The 14,753-nt window shown below is 43.2% G+C and overlaps 1 protein-coding gene across 1 annotated transcript in view; it reads left to right on the top strand.

Annotated features, from left to right (window-relative positions):
* Positions 1–1,442: 1,442 nt before the first annotated feature.
* Positions 1,443–14,753, top strand: part of LOC311244843 (uncharacterized protein) — a gene marked incomplete at its 3' end in the record, with an annotated part of 51,123 nt that continues 37,812 nt past the window's right edge. Inside the window, exons 1-4 of the mRNA XM_084334526.1 lie at positions 1,443–1,576; positions 5,408–5,485; positions 6,010–6,120; positions 6,703–6,813. Coding sequence (XP_084190652.1) covers positions 5,455–5,485; positions 6,010–6,120; positions 6,703–6,813 — 253 coding nt within the window. The 5' untranslated portion in view covers positions 1,443–1,576; positions 5,408–5,454. The remainder of the gene's footprint in view (positions 1,577–5,407; positions 5,486–6,009; positions 6,121–6,702; positions 6,814–14,753) is intronic.

Raw genomic sequence — 14,753 nt, 5'->3', positions numbered from 1 at the left:
GGCCGCCTAATAAACGCACAGACACGGGCTTCGTTGGCATGTGTCCGCGATGAGGCGACATACGGCGGCCTTCTTACAGCCTTCACCGACCACGAACCCCTCACGTTTTCTGAGTCAAGACACGTCGCCGAGAAGCCCAACGTCGTCATCGGAGCTGTACAGCCGGACCTCGACTACGTCAACAGGGGCTCGGAACAGGCCTCCGACCACGACATCCAGGCCCTCGGGACTGCAGATTCCAGGCTACGCCTGGAGGACGTTGCGATTGGTCACGCGGGTCCGACGCTGCTGGGTGACCTGTCCACCGGACACCCTAGCCCACAGGCCCCTGAGGACTGGCGAAGGCTCGCCTTTGAGGTGGGGTACAACCACCACAAGGTTGAACCCGCCCACGTAGACATTTCCCAGCCCTTAGAGCTGGCCCTCTCCCCCCGCCGAGGCCGTCCGCCGCTACCCCGGGACCCGCCAACGACGGAGCCGCCGTTGGCCTCGTCGACGTCTGTGCCCCCGGGTGTCGGGGAGGACACGGGCGCTTGCGCCGCCCCTACCTCCCCGACCCTGGCTTTCCGCACTCACCGTGGCCGGTTCATGCCCCCGGGCGCCGTGGAGGGCGCAATCGCTTGCACCGCGCCCCGGGTTGTCCGCTCACGCCGCGGCCGGGTCGTGGTCTCTCCCCGCCGTGGAGATTTTGACCATGGTTGAATTCTGGGGGGGCTTGTGTAGTGATTGTTAATGGTACATAATTCACCCACGGAACTATTGTTAGGAACAAGAGTTCCGCCCGGACATTATATGAGGTGGCACTACCTGCCACCACGAGTGAGTCTTCTGCACGCAACGTAGCCGTAGCATGTTGTATTTGTGTACTGAATAAATGCTGTTCGCTCTAACTCGAGCTACCGTCTCCGACTCCCATCTCTCGGCACTACAATACACTCCTTTTCTGGACACTTTTGTATCACAAACAGTACTGTATTTGCAAATCTGATATGTCATAAATGTATAGATGTAGCAGTACTGTCTATCTGTATGTCATGTATGTCATATATGTTATGATGAATTGAAAATGGGGGACCCTGATGTAAACAAGACGAAAGTCTTTCTCTGGTCTGCATCCCCTTAATTGTATGTATTGAGCTGTACTGTACTGTACCCATTCTGCAATCTGTTAATAAACTTTTCAATCAATCAATCAATCAATCAAACCGTAGTGGCGTGCGGTGACGAATGCGGAAGCATTTTTGCACTCTTCCGCTGTTAATAAGCAACACGCCTGCGGCTCTGCAGCTGCATGCTTCTCGACCGTCTTGAGGAAGTCCCGCCCCAGCGGAAACACGTCACGGTCCGCGCTCTTTGTGTAGCTTCACCTCGCTGTAGCTGCTAATGTGCTATAATGCTAACCTCTAATACTGAACATATTAGAATGTAGATATCGTGTAAAGAACGGACTAACTGCAGCTGCTGAAGATATGTGAAGTATTTGAATGGACTAAGGAGCAGTATGAACTAGAGTAGAGTTTGGTCACCACCTTGAATGTTCTGATGTCTGAACGTGAGATGAAGAAACACAAAGCAGGTTTGTTAAATCACCAGAAGGCCTTTTGGACATTATTCTTACACCACTTATCAACAGGGATATGCTTTGAGGTGACGTTATTTCACAGTTGTCTACCATTCAATGATCTATCCAACAGCTAGAGCAGCGTTGCGTCATTGTGGACTTTGAACAGTGAATAAGAACAACAATAAGATGCCCGGTATGGTTCTGTAAACTATGATGAGTCGCTCGCAGTCAAGCAGCTGCTTTCTAGACAAATGTTAGAGCTACTTGGGTAACGTTCCAGACCAGAGCCCAGTTATTATAACACTGTGGGCCACGATGGTAAGTCTAACATTATTGCAGTTTGTGTGTAAAGTGACAACAACAAAGACCGTCGGTCATCATATAAGATATCTGACAAATTTAGGAGGTTCATTGAAAATGTCCGTTTCAGTTTAGAAAGTGATCTGTGATGATGAGTGTATCAGAGTGTAGTGTGGGTTTAGATCATGGGCCTTATTCAGGTAAACATCTGGAACAACCCCAACCACCTCCCTTTCTCACTTAACATCAAACCCTAGTTTCTAGGTCAGTGCTCACCCTAATTTACAGCCTGGGATTAACCAGGTTATGGATATTTAAGGAATTCATAATAATAGTTCCACTTCCACAAGATTCTTTGTATTTGTAAATGTCACATGGACATTATTTTGATTATTACGTATATAAGTGGTGGAAGTACACAGTTCCTTTACTTAAGTACAAGTAGGAATACCCAGATCAAATAGTATTTGATATTGAATGTACTTAAGTATCAAATGTAAAAGTATGCATTCTACATTATGTTACAATTTTATTTAACAGATTGCAGAATGGGTATAATACAGTACGGCTCAATACACACAATTGTTAAGGCGATGCAGACCAGAGAAAGACTTTCGTCTTGTTTACATTTTCAATTCATCATAATATATATGACATACAGATAGACAGTCAGTAACTGCTACATCTAGACATTTATGACATACCAGATCTACAAATACAGTACTGTTTGTGATACAAAAATTGTCTAAAAAAGAGAGTATACATTTGAGGGGGAAGAAACTGTACATTGGAGGTGGTTAGGTGGGGTGGGGGGAACTGTACATTGGAGGGGGTTGGGTTTGGACATTTACAGGGGCTAGTTTCGAATTGCAGTCTCCCGTAGGTGCTCTTTGAGAGTCGATTTGAAAGTGGGTAGTGATTCGCATTCCTTTACAGCTGTGGGTAGGGCATTCCACATTGATGTGGCATAATTGCGAAACGTGTTTAGTCCCTTGTTTGAGCCGAATCTGGGTTTGACATGATTTGTGGCGCTCCCTCTGGTGTTGTGGTCGTGGTATTCACTGACCTTTGGGAAGTATTTTGACATGTACATCATGGGTACCTTAGTGGTGTAGTGTATCTTGTAAACCAGGCCCATTGCAAGTTGCTGTACTCTGTCGTCTACTCTAAGGCATCCTAGGTTGTCAAAGTGGGCAGGGGTGAGGTGGGTTCTAGGTAGGGCTGTCTTAAATACTTCGAAGCTTCGTTCGATGGCACAAGCTTCGAACATTAAAAAAAAATCGAAGTTAAAAAAAATGAATTAATTTTTTTCATTTTCTTTTCAATTTTTTTATTTTATTTTTACTTCGGTGTGTGTGTGTGTGTGTGCATGGGGCCATTGGGTGGGGCCGGGGGACAAATACACTGGAGGAAAGTAACCCAGCTCAGCACTGCCCAAATTATATCATCACTGGAGCGTAACAGTAAGAAACATTTTGTATAAAAGTATTCTGTACTTCTGTATGACAACTATTAAAGAAACTTGAAACTATTGCCTGTTTGAAGGATATCATCCTCAAACACATATACACCACCTACACGCCTATTCTCAGTCCTTGCCCCACAATGGTGGAATGAACTACCCACCCCAGTTAGGACAGCCGAATCCCATCCAATCTTTCGCCGTCGACTAAAGACTCACTTCTTCAACCATTATCTGAAATAAAATTTAAAAAAAAAAAAAAAAAAATCTAACCCTAACTAACCTACTAACTAACTTGTCCTAATAAACTAACCTACACTGTAACACGCAACACTTTGATGAATATTGTTACTCAGCTGATAGGTCATCAGGAAGGATACAACTCTGTCGTACAGAACTTGTAAGTCGCTTTGGATAAAAAAGCGTCAGCTAAATGACTAAATGTAAATGTGAATGTAAATGTCTTGTAGAATTCCACACATAAGAAAGAAAGATACTGGGATGAATAAACAAAATAGGAAATAAAATGTAGAAATGCATGCAATACATAAATAAATATGAATCTCCATATATGAAATAGAACATTTAGATAAGGTGCTATTTTGGTGAGTTCTTAGTTTTTTTGTGGAAGTAGCCCTTCTTAAAAATGCATGAACATTCACTGATAATTGGTCTGTAGTGGAGTCTACAAGGTCTACATTGCCGGACCATGTAGAATCCGGACCTTGTAGACTGACATAATTCTGTGCATAGTTTAGTCTACACAGGCCATATTTCAAATAATCAATCTTACTTCATTCATCTTAAACATTCTTGATTTGGGGGATTGGTAGTTCCCATGAAATCTGAAGTTGTTCAAACGACAACAGCGATCCACCTTGAATTAAATCACACTGTGTTGGCTGCGTCACAGTCACGAAAGGGGCTACTTAATTCATTAATCCAATCCACTTTATTTATAGAGCACATTTAAAAACAACAAAGTTTACCAAGTGATGTACAAGTCCCACAACATAAGATAAAAAAAAATATATATATATATATAAAGAAAAAAAATGAATTAATTTTTTTTAATTCGAAGCTTCGAATTAAAATCGAAGCTCGGCCCGAAGCTTCGATTGCCAAAAAAAATTCAAAGGTCAGCCCTAGTTCTAGGAGTAAGGTCAAGCAGTAGTCTGACCAGTTTGTTTTGGGATGTTTGTCATTTTGTTTTTAGCACCTTTGAGGTGCTTTGGTACCATGAAGTGCAAGCATAGTCGTAGTACCCTTGAATGAGTGCTCCTGGCACTGAGTCTTCAGGGTATTCTTGTTTACCAGAGAGGAGATCCGGTACAAGAATCTAGTTCTTTGGTTGACTTTTTTTATTACATTGGATGCAATTTTGTCACAGGAAAGATTTGCCTCTAGGATGGAACCCAGGTATGTAATTTCATCTTTCCTTGTGACAATATTTTCACCCACTGTAACTGAGAAGCCGTCAGTCTTGCTGAGTTTATTTGAAATTTTGAACCAAAGAGAATGGACTCTGTTTTCCCCAGGTGTAATGATAGTTTGTTATCAGCGAGCCAGATTCTGCAGAGTTCCGAGCTGAGGGTTTTTTCAACCTGTAACTTGTTCTTGTCAGAGACCAGCAGGGCTGATTCGTCCGCGAACAGGAACAAGTTGCAGTCACAAGCTGACGACATGTCATTTGCATAAATTAGGAACAGTAACGGTCCTAGTATGCTTCCTTGTGGATTAATAAAGTTTTCAATCAATTCAATCAAAACCCTATGCTACCTGGCCACGCCCCCCACTAAATGTATTGACAGAAGATTATGACAGAGGAGGTGCCAGATCTGATCAAATAGGTGCCGGTCTCAATCTGGCAGGTCCTGGCATAAATTAAGTCCTGCATTTATGTAATCGGCTTTGAATAAAAGCATGTCAACTAATTGGCCTACAGTTCTCATTCTTTTCCCCTCCATACAGTGTTGTGATTGGTGGAGAGACGCCTCTATATATGTCCTGGCTGACCAGTCAGTTCCAGACTTGGATCTACAGTATGGGCTCTCTGTGACCATCTGCATTTATCCTTGTAGCAAAACTCCAGTTCCAGTAGAAGACGTCCAAGAGCACACCTACTAGAATGAAGGAGGAATCAGACCAGCAGGACCTCTGTAAGTCAGAACAAGACTTCCTACTGAAGATACTTTAGTTTACTCTCCAGACCCAGAAGTAAATAAAGACTAGTAGAAGCAGAAACCGACTTGGTGGATTTGTATTGTTTAAATTAGAATTTATATGGTTTAGACTAGAGGTTGTATTTATGTTTGAACACTAGGGAGCACACCACCTCCATTATAGCACCTCCATTATAAAGGTCCTTGCTAATCAGTGTAATTTATGCACCTGCTGGAGTAACGCTTTCAAACCTGTTAACACTGTTGGAACTGCTTACCTAAACAAACAATTGACAACTGTTCTGTTAATCATTCATTCATTACTATTCTTTTGGACAATAAACCCTGCAAACTACATCAGTCGCAGCTCTGACATTCAACCTTTATCAACCATCCACAACTTTGTTACTCAGTTAAGAAATATCTAAGTGGGTGCATCGTGACGCTTGTCAATACATTTGGGGAGTGACAAGCGCCCACTACAAGACTAGTATGTTGAGTTGTGTTTCCCTCTGTCCCAGATCCACCCAGAGACCTACTGATTGTTAAAAATGAAGATCAGGACACACTAGAGCCACCCAAGGATACTTCCTTTGAGATGAAGGAGGAGCCCACAGACCACCAGGATATCAGTATGTTGTTTCTTTCTCTTATCTGGATTTAGTCTTCTATTTCCTCTGCTCCAGCATGTTTGTATGTCTCAGTCTTTGTCGCCATTGCTTTCTCTCCTCTCATTCTTTAATTTGATCAAACTCTTGTTCACATTCAGCCTAACTCTTTGGAGCACTTTATTCTGGTATCTCTTTTATAAATGGAACACCTTTGTCCTGGTTCCCCTGCCGGATTGAATAGCAACCAGATAGAAGGGATCCCAACTGTGATGTATTATTAAGCCGTAGCTAAAGGGGTCAGTGGTCTTGTTTAAAGGAAGTATGTTTGATTTTAAATAAAGTTCAGTATATAAATATAATAATTTGTCATAATACTGTAAATACTGGAGTATTTCCTTAGTTGCTATCTCCCTCTGCCCCAGATCTACCTCCAATTTTCTATTAATCATGAAAGAAGAGGCTCAGGACTCAATTACATCCTGTTTTAGATTTTGTATAAAGATTAAAAATAAAAATAAATCTGTAATTACAGAAGAAATAAGAGAGTGGGCAAATACTTTTTCATGCCACTGTAAATACCTTTTCTGTCTCCCTCTGTTCCAGATCCACCCAGTGACCTACTGATGATTAAAATAGAGGAGGTTCAGGACACGCTAGACCCACCCACGGATATGTCCACTGGGCTGAAGGAGGAGCCCACAGACCAGGAGACCAGTATGTTACTTTTCTTTTTCTTGTCATCTTTCTTTTTCTTAGACATCTTTTTAAGTCTCTAGATGTGAGGTTAAGAATTTACCTATGCGAATTCTTAAAAATGAATATGATAATTTTTATTCTGTCACCTATTGATTAAGGCTGTAGGGTAGACGTCTGCAGGGGCCTGACATGTCTGCCCCAGCCCCGGCCCAAGCCTGTAGAATTCAGGCCCGACCCTACCCTAGCCCCAAAAGTTAAGCAATTATTCGGCTCTAGCCCGACTTAGGCCCGATGCCAATATTACCATGTGATGACAGACATCACACAGGCATTAAAGTGCTCCATCTTCAGACGGATTTCTGTCAATTTGATTTGGAGTCGTGACTGATTTTCCGTCAATTGGCTACTTGGTATAATATGATTTGTAGATGCATACAGATTGAAACTAAATTGAGCCAATCAGAGGCATCGAATATGATGAAAAAGGGAATTTATTTTCTACCATTGCCGCGCCAAGCAGAGTCATTGGCGAGCAATAATGGCAGGACGCAGCGACTCAAGAGACAGGATTGCGCTAATAGTTTGTCGTCGGAAATGTATAATAATCGCAAGATACATTCAGACAGTGTTTTATCTAACAAAATGGATTTAGGACACATTTATGCCCGGATCACAAAGCTTATTGAAGGGTTAGCGGCGGCGCGACGGCTCTACCGGTGAGTCCGTCAGCCTGTTATATGAAAATGTAATTGTAGTGCTGTCAGACCCTGAAACGGGTTGTCTTTTCCTTTTAGCTAATGCTATTAAATAAAAATATACAGTGGAGGTTAAAATAAGAATATGACTTTGCCTGGGGAAAAAAAGTTCAGTCAGGAGATGTTTTTTATATGACGCACCCCGCGGGAATCAAATCATAGGCTGATATACGCTACATTCTCCTTAAACATATAAATGTTACAGGACAAAAGTAATAGATTTAATCACTTTTATTCTTTGTACCGCGCTGCGTCGCGGAACGGCCGACCCGAGTTTGATTCCCGGACCTGTCGTTTTTTGCCGAATGTCTTCCCCTGCTCTCTCTCCCGTTTCATCCTCACTTAATCTGTCGGTCATGTCTGACCAGGAAAAGCGATAAACGCTAAAAAATAAAACTTGGTCTGACCGACCTTCAGCATACATAGACAGGCAGGTAGATCCAGAAACGCATTGACATCATTAGGCTATGTCAGAAAACACATGTGCACAAATCCTGCATTAGGCCTACTTTAGCGGACAAAAACCAAACAAAACTTATTTCTCACTCGTTGATCTACCTCTGATACTCATCGGAGTCCATATGAGCGTGGAAACTTGATTTCCATTTAGCTAGTAATGCTATAAGCATGGTTGCGTGCTAAACGAAGGCAGCCTCCGATGTGTCAGAGGTAGATAAAAGCTTGAGAAATAAATCGAGATGGGCTTGGCTCTACGAAACGGGGGAAAAACTAAAAGCAAGGTGTGTTTTTGCAACGTATCCCACCGGAAATTACAGTATGGCAGTAATAGGAAAAGGCTGCTAGCTCGCCATCAATCAGAAGCTAGCCACAATACTCGCATTTGCGATCTCCAGCACACAGCCTCCATGCCTGGCGTGACAACCACAACAGTAGGGTCTATAGTCACAGTCAGGACAGTAGGCTCTACAACACAGTGGTCTATACTAGTCACAGTCAGGACAGTAGGCTACAACACAGTGGTCTATAGTCAGTCAGGACAGTAGGCTCTACAACACAGTGGTCAATAGTCCAAAGACTAGAGGAACCTCTGGATGCAGAAGCCTTGTGGATTAAGTACAAGACACATACATTTGAAATCTATATTTTATGTTATGTGTGCATAAAACCCAGAATTATGAGTTTTCTGTATGTAAGCTGAACTTTTTTGTTTGTAAAATTGCATTATGTATTATTAAAGCACCTTTTCCCTTGTTTAGTTTCTTGTTCAAGTCATAAGCTTGTTCAGTTGTCACAATGTAAATAAAAACGTGCACTGAAAAGTTACAGTATGTAGATTTGTTTATTTGTATGACAAAGTCAGAGTCAACCCTTGCAAAAAGTTTCAGTTTTATTTAATGAATTTAAAACAGCATTGATATTACATAAAAGCAAACTGGCATTAGAAAAGATGTTCAAAATAATCGAGTTCCCTTAAAATGCTAACGCTATTAAAAAATATATATACAGTGGAGGTTAAAATAAGAATATGACTTGGCCTGAAAAAAAGTTCAGTCAGGAGATTTCTTTTGTGCTTTAATCCCTGCATCACACACACACATGCACACACACATGCTACCTATGTTACACACACAAATGCTACATTACGACTAAAAATGCACAATGAAAAGATGGCTTCAGCGCTGCTCTCCTCTCCAGCGTTCTCCCTGCGCTGCTGAAATATCGCTTGCTCGAGCTGCTGCTTGCGGGTATACTCAACACAGCACGCAAGTCTAGCTAGCAAAGGCAGCTTCTCCATCTCCGACATGCACGCTCTCAGCGGTCTAGCTTGTTGCTTTGATGGAAACACGACACGAGGGCCTGATTGTGTGTGCGCGCACGACTCGCATGTGTAAAATGAAGCGAGAGAAATAAAAGGAGCCTGAGCCCTACCCGAACCCCATCTATGCATAAATAAATCGGCCCGGCCCTAATCTGTCCATGGTGTCGGGCCCCTTCGGGCTTGCAGACCTCTACTGTAGGGTCCTTGTCTATACAACACAGGTATGTTGATTATTTTGATAGTACCCCTTCTCTTCAAAATATCAGTCCAAAGCAATGCAGTATATATTTTTGAACGTTAATCTTGCGTTAAAAAAAAGAGTGGCGTTAAAAGAATTGTGTGTTATTTAACTTTGACAGCCTTAGTAGCAACACTTGTAAAACTGACAACAAATTCCACAGTACAGTCTAGGGCTGCTCGATTATGACAATTCATAATCACAATAATTCTTATTGATATTGAAATCATGATTATTAAACACGATTACTCATTGATTTGAGAACATCACAGGGCTTGATACTTACTTTTCATGTGACTGCTTGGAAAGACGGCTGAGGGAATAGACCCCATCGGTGGCTGGCATGTGTTAACACCCCATTATAGGAGGAGATGTAGATGGTACTGAGGCCAGCATGCTGGTCAGAGAGAAGAGCTGTGGGCAAAAGGCTAGAGTTAAATGATCTAGGGCAAATTAAAGGAAAGAATGGGAGACCGTTAACAGGGATCTGAAAATGGTGTTAGATGGACTTAAAGGAGCAGTGGTAAATAAATTGGAGAAGATGGGAGACATTATTTATGAATATGGTGCTGAAAGATTTTGAATCATTGAGAGAAAGAGGGTGGAGAGATGGCAGTCAGTTAGGTCCAGACGGCAGAAATAAATGGAGAAATTATTGGAGAGGAGACGGCTAAGAAAGCAGTGGAGAGAGGCGTCAGTAGATGTGAAAGAGGGAATTACTGTTTTGCTAAGAAATCGGTTAGCAGTACTTGTCTCTCTCTCTCCAGAGAAGACGATAAGCTAATTTCATAAAATGTTGGTACGTTCCTTTTTAAAGTTATGTTCAGCCAAGGAAAGGGAGAGCAAGCTGTAGTAAGTGGAGTCCCCTACCGGGTTTATACAAGCTGTAGTAAGTGGAGTCTCCTACCAGGTTTATACAAGCTGTAGTAAGTGGAGTCTCCTACCAGGTTTATACAAGCTGTAGTAAGTGGAGTCCCCTACCGGGTTTATACAAGCTGTAGTAAGTGGAGTTAGGGATGGGTACCGAATTCGGTTCTTTTGAGGTACCGAACCGAAACACGTCGGTACTACCGAGTATCGATTCAAGTGAGATACAGAGAATTTTTTTCTTTTCTTTTTCATGTCAATGTTCACACGCACAATATATGCTTACTTAGGATTTGACTTGATTCAACAACAAAGCAGTTGGAGCAATGGCAAGCCGAAAACGGTCGAAATTGTAGTTATTTGAAGTTTGGATTTTTTTTTTTGCGACTGAGGTAGGTAAATTAAAAAAAAATTGACTAAAGTACAGAAAAAGGTACCGTTGGGTACCGGTATCGATTCACAGGTACCGGTACCGGTACCGTATCGGTTCAAATGTGAAAGGTACCCATCCCTAAGTGGAGTCTCCTACCGGGTTTATACAAGCTGTAGTAAGTTGAGTCCCCTACAGGGTTTATACAAGCTGTAGTAAGTGGAGTCCCCTACAGGGTTTATACAAGCTCTAGTAAGTGGAGTCCCCTACCGGGTTTATACAAGCTGTAGTAAGTGGAGTCCCCTACCAGGTTTATACAAGCTGTAGTAAGTGGAGTCCCCTACCAGGTTTATACAAGCTGTAGTAAGTGGAGTCTCCTACCAGGTTTATACAAGCTGTAGTAAGTGGAGTCTCCTACCAGGTTTATACAAGCTGTAGTAAGTGGAGTCTCCTACCAGGTTTATACAAGCTGTAGTAAGTGGTAGGGATGCCCCGATCACGTTTTTTGCCACAGATACCGATCACCGATCGCCGTGAGCCATATCGGCCGATACCGATCCGATACCGATCGTTTTTGATTAAAAAGAAATTAAAAATTATTTTATATAATTTTCTTTTTTTATAAAATATATATATTATATAATTAGACTTGTACTTGTATTATCTGCGAGACATCGCCACCACGCAACAAGTCAAAATGCTCGCTATCTGCAAACAGCGCCACTGTCTGTGTACTCTAGTAGCCTCCAGCTCCAAAAAGGATTCTCCGGCGCTGCAGCTGGACCCTATTGGTATAACGTTACTACTGTCACATTCAGCAAGCCCTCAGCTCGAATACGCATTGAAACAATGTTATAAGACATTGATATCAGGAGCTATCTGTAGCTACTGCTAGCCGGCTAGATGACGTTAAGACAACTATTTAGTTCAATCGGACATTTCATTTTGAACTGTGAACTAACGTCAGCTAACGCAAGCTAACGGAGATATCAACATGGACTACTAGACTTCCTGGGGCATTTTTTGATATCCGGAGCTATCAGTAGCTAGCCGGCTAAATACCGTTAGACAATGCCTACTAAAAGTGAATAGTTGACTGGGTAATTTTTAGGGATGCACGATAATTATCGGGCCGATATCAGCAATTATGACGTCATCCCGATAAACTCGATAACGTTATTGATAGCTCCGATAACATATAATACATTTTTTGGTTAAAAGAAATCCGGTGTGGGTGGATTTGGATGAAGGGCGCTTGTTTTTATTATAGCCTCCTCCCGTTTTGCCAGTACTGTGGTAAAACTGATAGCGTGTGGTTTAGGAACAGGGAGTTTTTCACAAATCCAGCGCTCCCCTTCTTGTCTGTGACGTAGTCACGTTACATTCGGAGACAGACAGTCGATCTGCCAATTACGCCCCTCCGCTTGCACCCACCTCTTCTTCTTACCACCAATCAGAAGCTCTCGTTCGTTTATTTACCTCCGGATTGTCGGCCATTATTCTACTCGGAGCTATAACGTTAGCTGCTCCCCGCCAGCCACATTGACAAGTACCAGCGCTTATACATTACTGGCAAATGTCTTGTTGCACTTGTGGCAACGAGCGTTGTCAGCATCGACTTTAGTAAAATAGACCCAGACTTTTTTTTGAGGAATTTAAACGTCGCAAACTAATCTTGTTGGCCGTTTTCTATCTCTCCTCCCTGGGTCTCTCTCTGCCTGCGCGAGCCGGCTGTGCTCTTATACACACACACACACACACACACACACACACACACACACACACACACACACACACACACACACACACACACACACACACACACACACACACGGGTGCTGTCGAGAGCAGAGCTGTGAGTGTGTGAGTGAGTGTGTGAGTGTGTGTGTAAGAGCACAGCCGGCTCGCGCAGGCAGAGAGAGACCCAGGGAGGAGAGATAGAAAACGGCCAACAAGATTAGTTTGCAACGTTTAAATTCCTAAAAAAAAAAACTCCATAATTTCTCGAGTACCGATAGCAGTACCGATGACGTCGGAGCTTATAAATAAAAAAAAAAAAAAAAATTTGATTAAGAAAATAATATATATATATACATTAAAAAAAAAATTATAATACAATAAATATCGGTTATCGATATCGGTTATCGGCTTGAGGAGCATAAAATTATCGGTATCGGTGTCAAAAAATCAATATCGTGCATCCCTAGTAATTTTGTTTAAACAGTAACGATAGCTAGGTAGCTAACGTTAGCTCAGGTCGAATGCACTATAGACTCAGCAGAGGAGCCGCCTCCTCTGTGTTTACAAACTCTACACGGGTGCGGGTGGGGCTAGGGAGCAGCGGCAGTTTGCAGGTCCTGTGCGTCTGAGACAGACAGCGAGTGAGATCTCCACTTGATCAGTTTCCGCGATCGGCGAATATGACTCATTATCGGAATTCACCGATCGCATATTTATACTGAATATCGGCCGATAACGATCGGTGGCCGATCGATCGGGGCATCCCTAGTAAGTGGAGTCCCCTACCGGGTTTATACAAGCTGTAGTAAGTGGAGTCTCCTACCAGGTTTATACAAGCTGTAGTAAGTGGAGTCTCCTACCGGGTTTATACAAGCTGTAGTAAGTGGAGTCCCCTACCGGGTTTATACAAGCTGTAGTAAGTGGAGTCTCCTATCAGGTTTATACAAGCTGTAGTAAGTGGAGTCCCCTACCGGGTTTATACAAGCTGTAGTAAGTGGAGTCCCCTACCAGGTAAGCATAGTCGTAGTACCCTTGAATGAGTGCTCCTGCTAGAGTCTTCAGGGTATTCTTGTTTACCAGAGAGGAGATCCATTTACATTTACATTTACATTTAGTCATTTAGCTGACGCTTTTATCCAAAGCGACTTACAAGTTCTGTACGACAAGCCATCAGGAAGGGCACAACTCTATCAGCTGAGCAACAATGTTCATCAAAGTGTTGAGTGCTACAGTGTAGGTTAGTTTATTAGGACAAGTGCATGACAGTACGGTTAGTTAGGGTTAGATTTTTTTTTTTTTTAATTTTATTTTTTTTAATTCAGATAATGGTTGAAGAAGTGCGTCTTTAGTCGACGGCGAAAGATTGGACGTGATTCGGCTGTCCTAACTGGGGTGGGTAGTTCATTCCACCATTGTGGGGCAAGGACTGAGAATAGGCGACTTCTCTTTGATGACCCTCCCGGAGCTTGGATAGGAGTAGGTCTGAGGCGGCCAGAAGATGCAGAGCGTAGGGGTCTTGAGGGTGTGTAGTTAGAGACCATTGACCGGAGGTAGGCGGGAGCGGTTCCCTTTGCCGCACGGTATGCTAGGTCGAGGGCCTTGAAGCGGATTCGTGCAGCAATGGGGAGCCAGTGCAGGTCCCTAAGAAGTGGGGTGACATGGGCCGACTTCGGTAGGTTTGAGATCAGGCGGGCCGCTGCGTTCTGAATGAGTTGAAGAGGCTTAGTGGCAGTGGCCGGGAGGCCAGCGAGCAGTGCATTGCAGTAGTCGAGGCGGGAGATGACTGTTGATTGGACGAGGAGTTGGGTGGCTTCTTTTGTCAGGAAGGGGCGTATCCTTCTGACGTTGCTCAGGAGGAATCGGCAGGTTCTGGTCGTCGCTGCGGTGTGAGCAGAGAAGTTCAACTGGTCGTCGAGGACAACACCAAGGTTCTTGGCGGTCGGGGACGCAGTCACAGCTGCATTCTCGACTGTGATTGAAAGGTCGGTTAGGGGGGAGGATTTGGCCGGCAGGTGGAGCAATTCTGTTTTGCTTAGGTTCAGTTTGAGGTGGTTGGACGTCATCCAGGCTGAGATGTCGGACAGACAGGCCGAGATCCGCACAGAGACGTGGATATCTGAGGGAGGGAAGGAGAGGAAGAGTTGAGTATCGTCGGCATAACAATGGTAGGAGAAGCCATGAGACGTGATAATGTTACCCAGTGATTTA

The sequence above is a fragment of the Notolepis coatsorum genome (genome assembly GCF_963971535.1).
Source record: "Notolepis coatsorum genome assembly, chromosome: 1".
Classification (NCBI taxonomy): Eukaryota; Metazoa; Chordata; class Actinopteri; order Aulopiformes; family Paralepididae; genus Notolepis; species Notolepis coatsorum.
The sequence above is the reverse complement of the archived record's forward strand: the minus strand, read 5'-3'. Positions and strand labels throughout refer to the sequence as shown.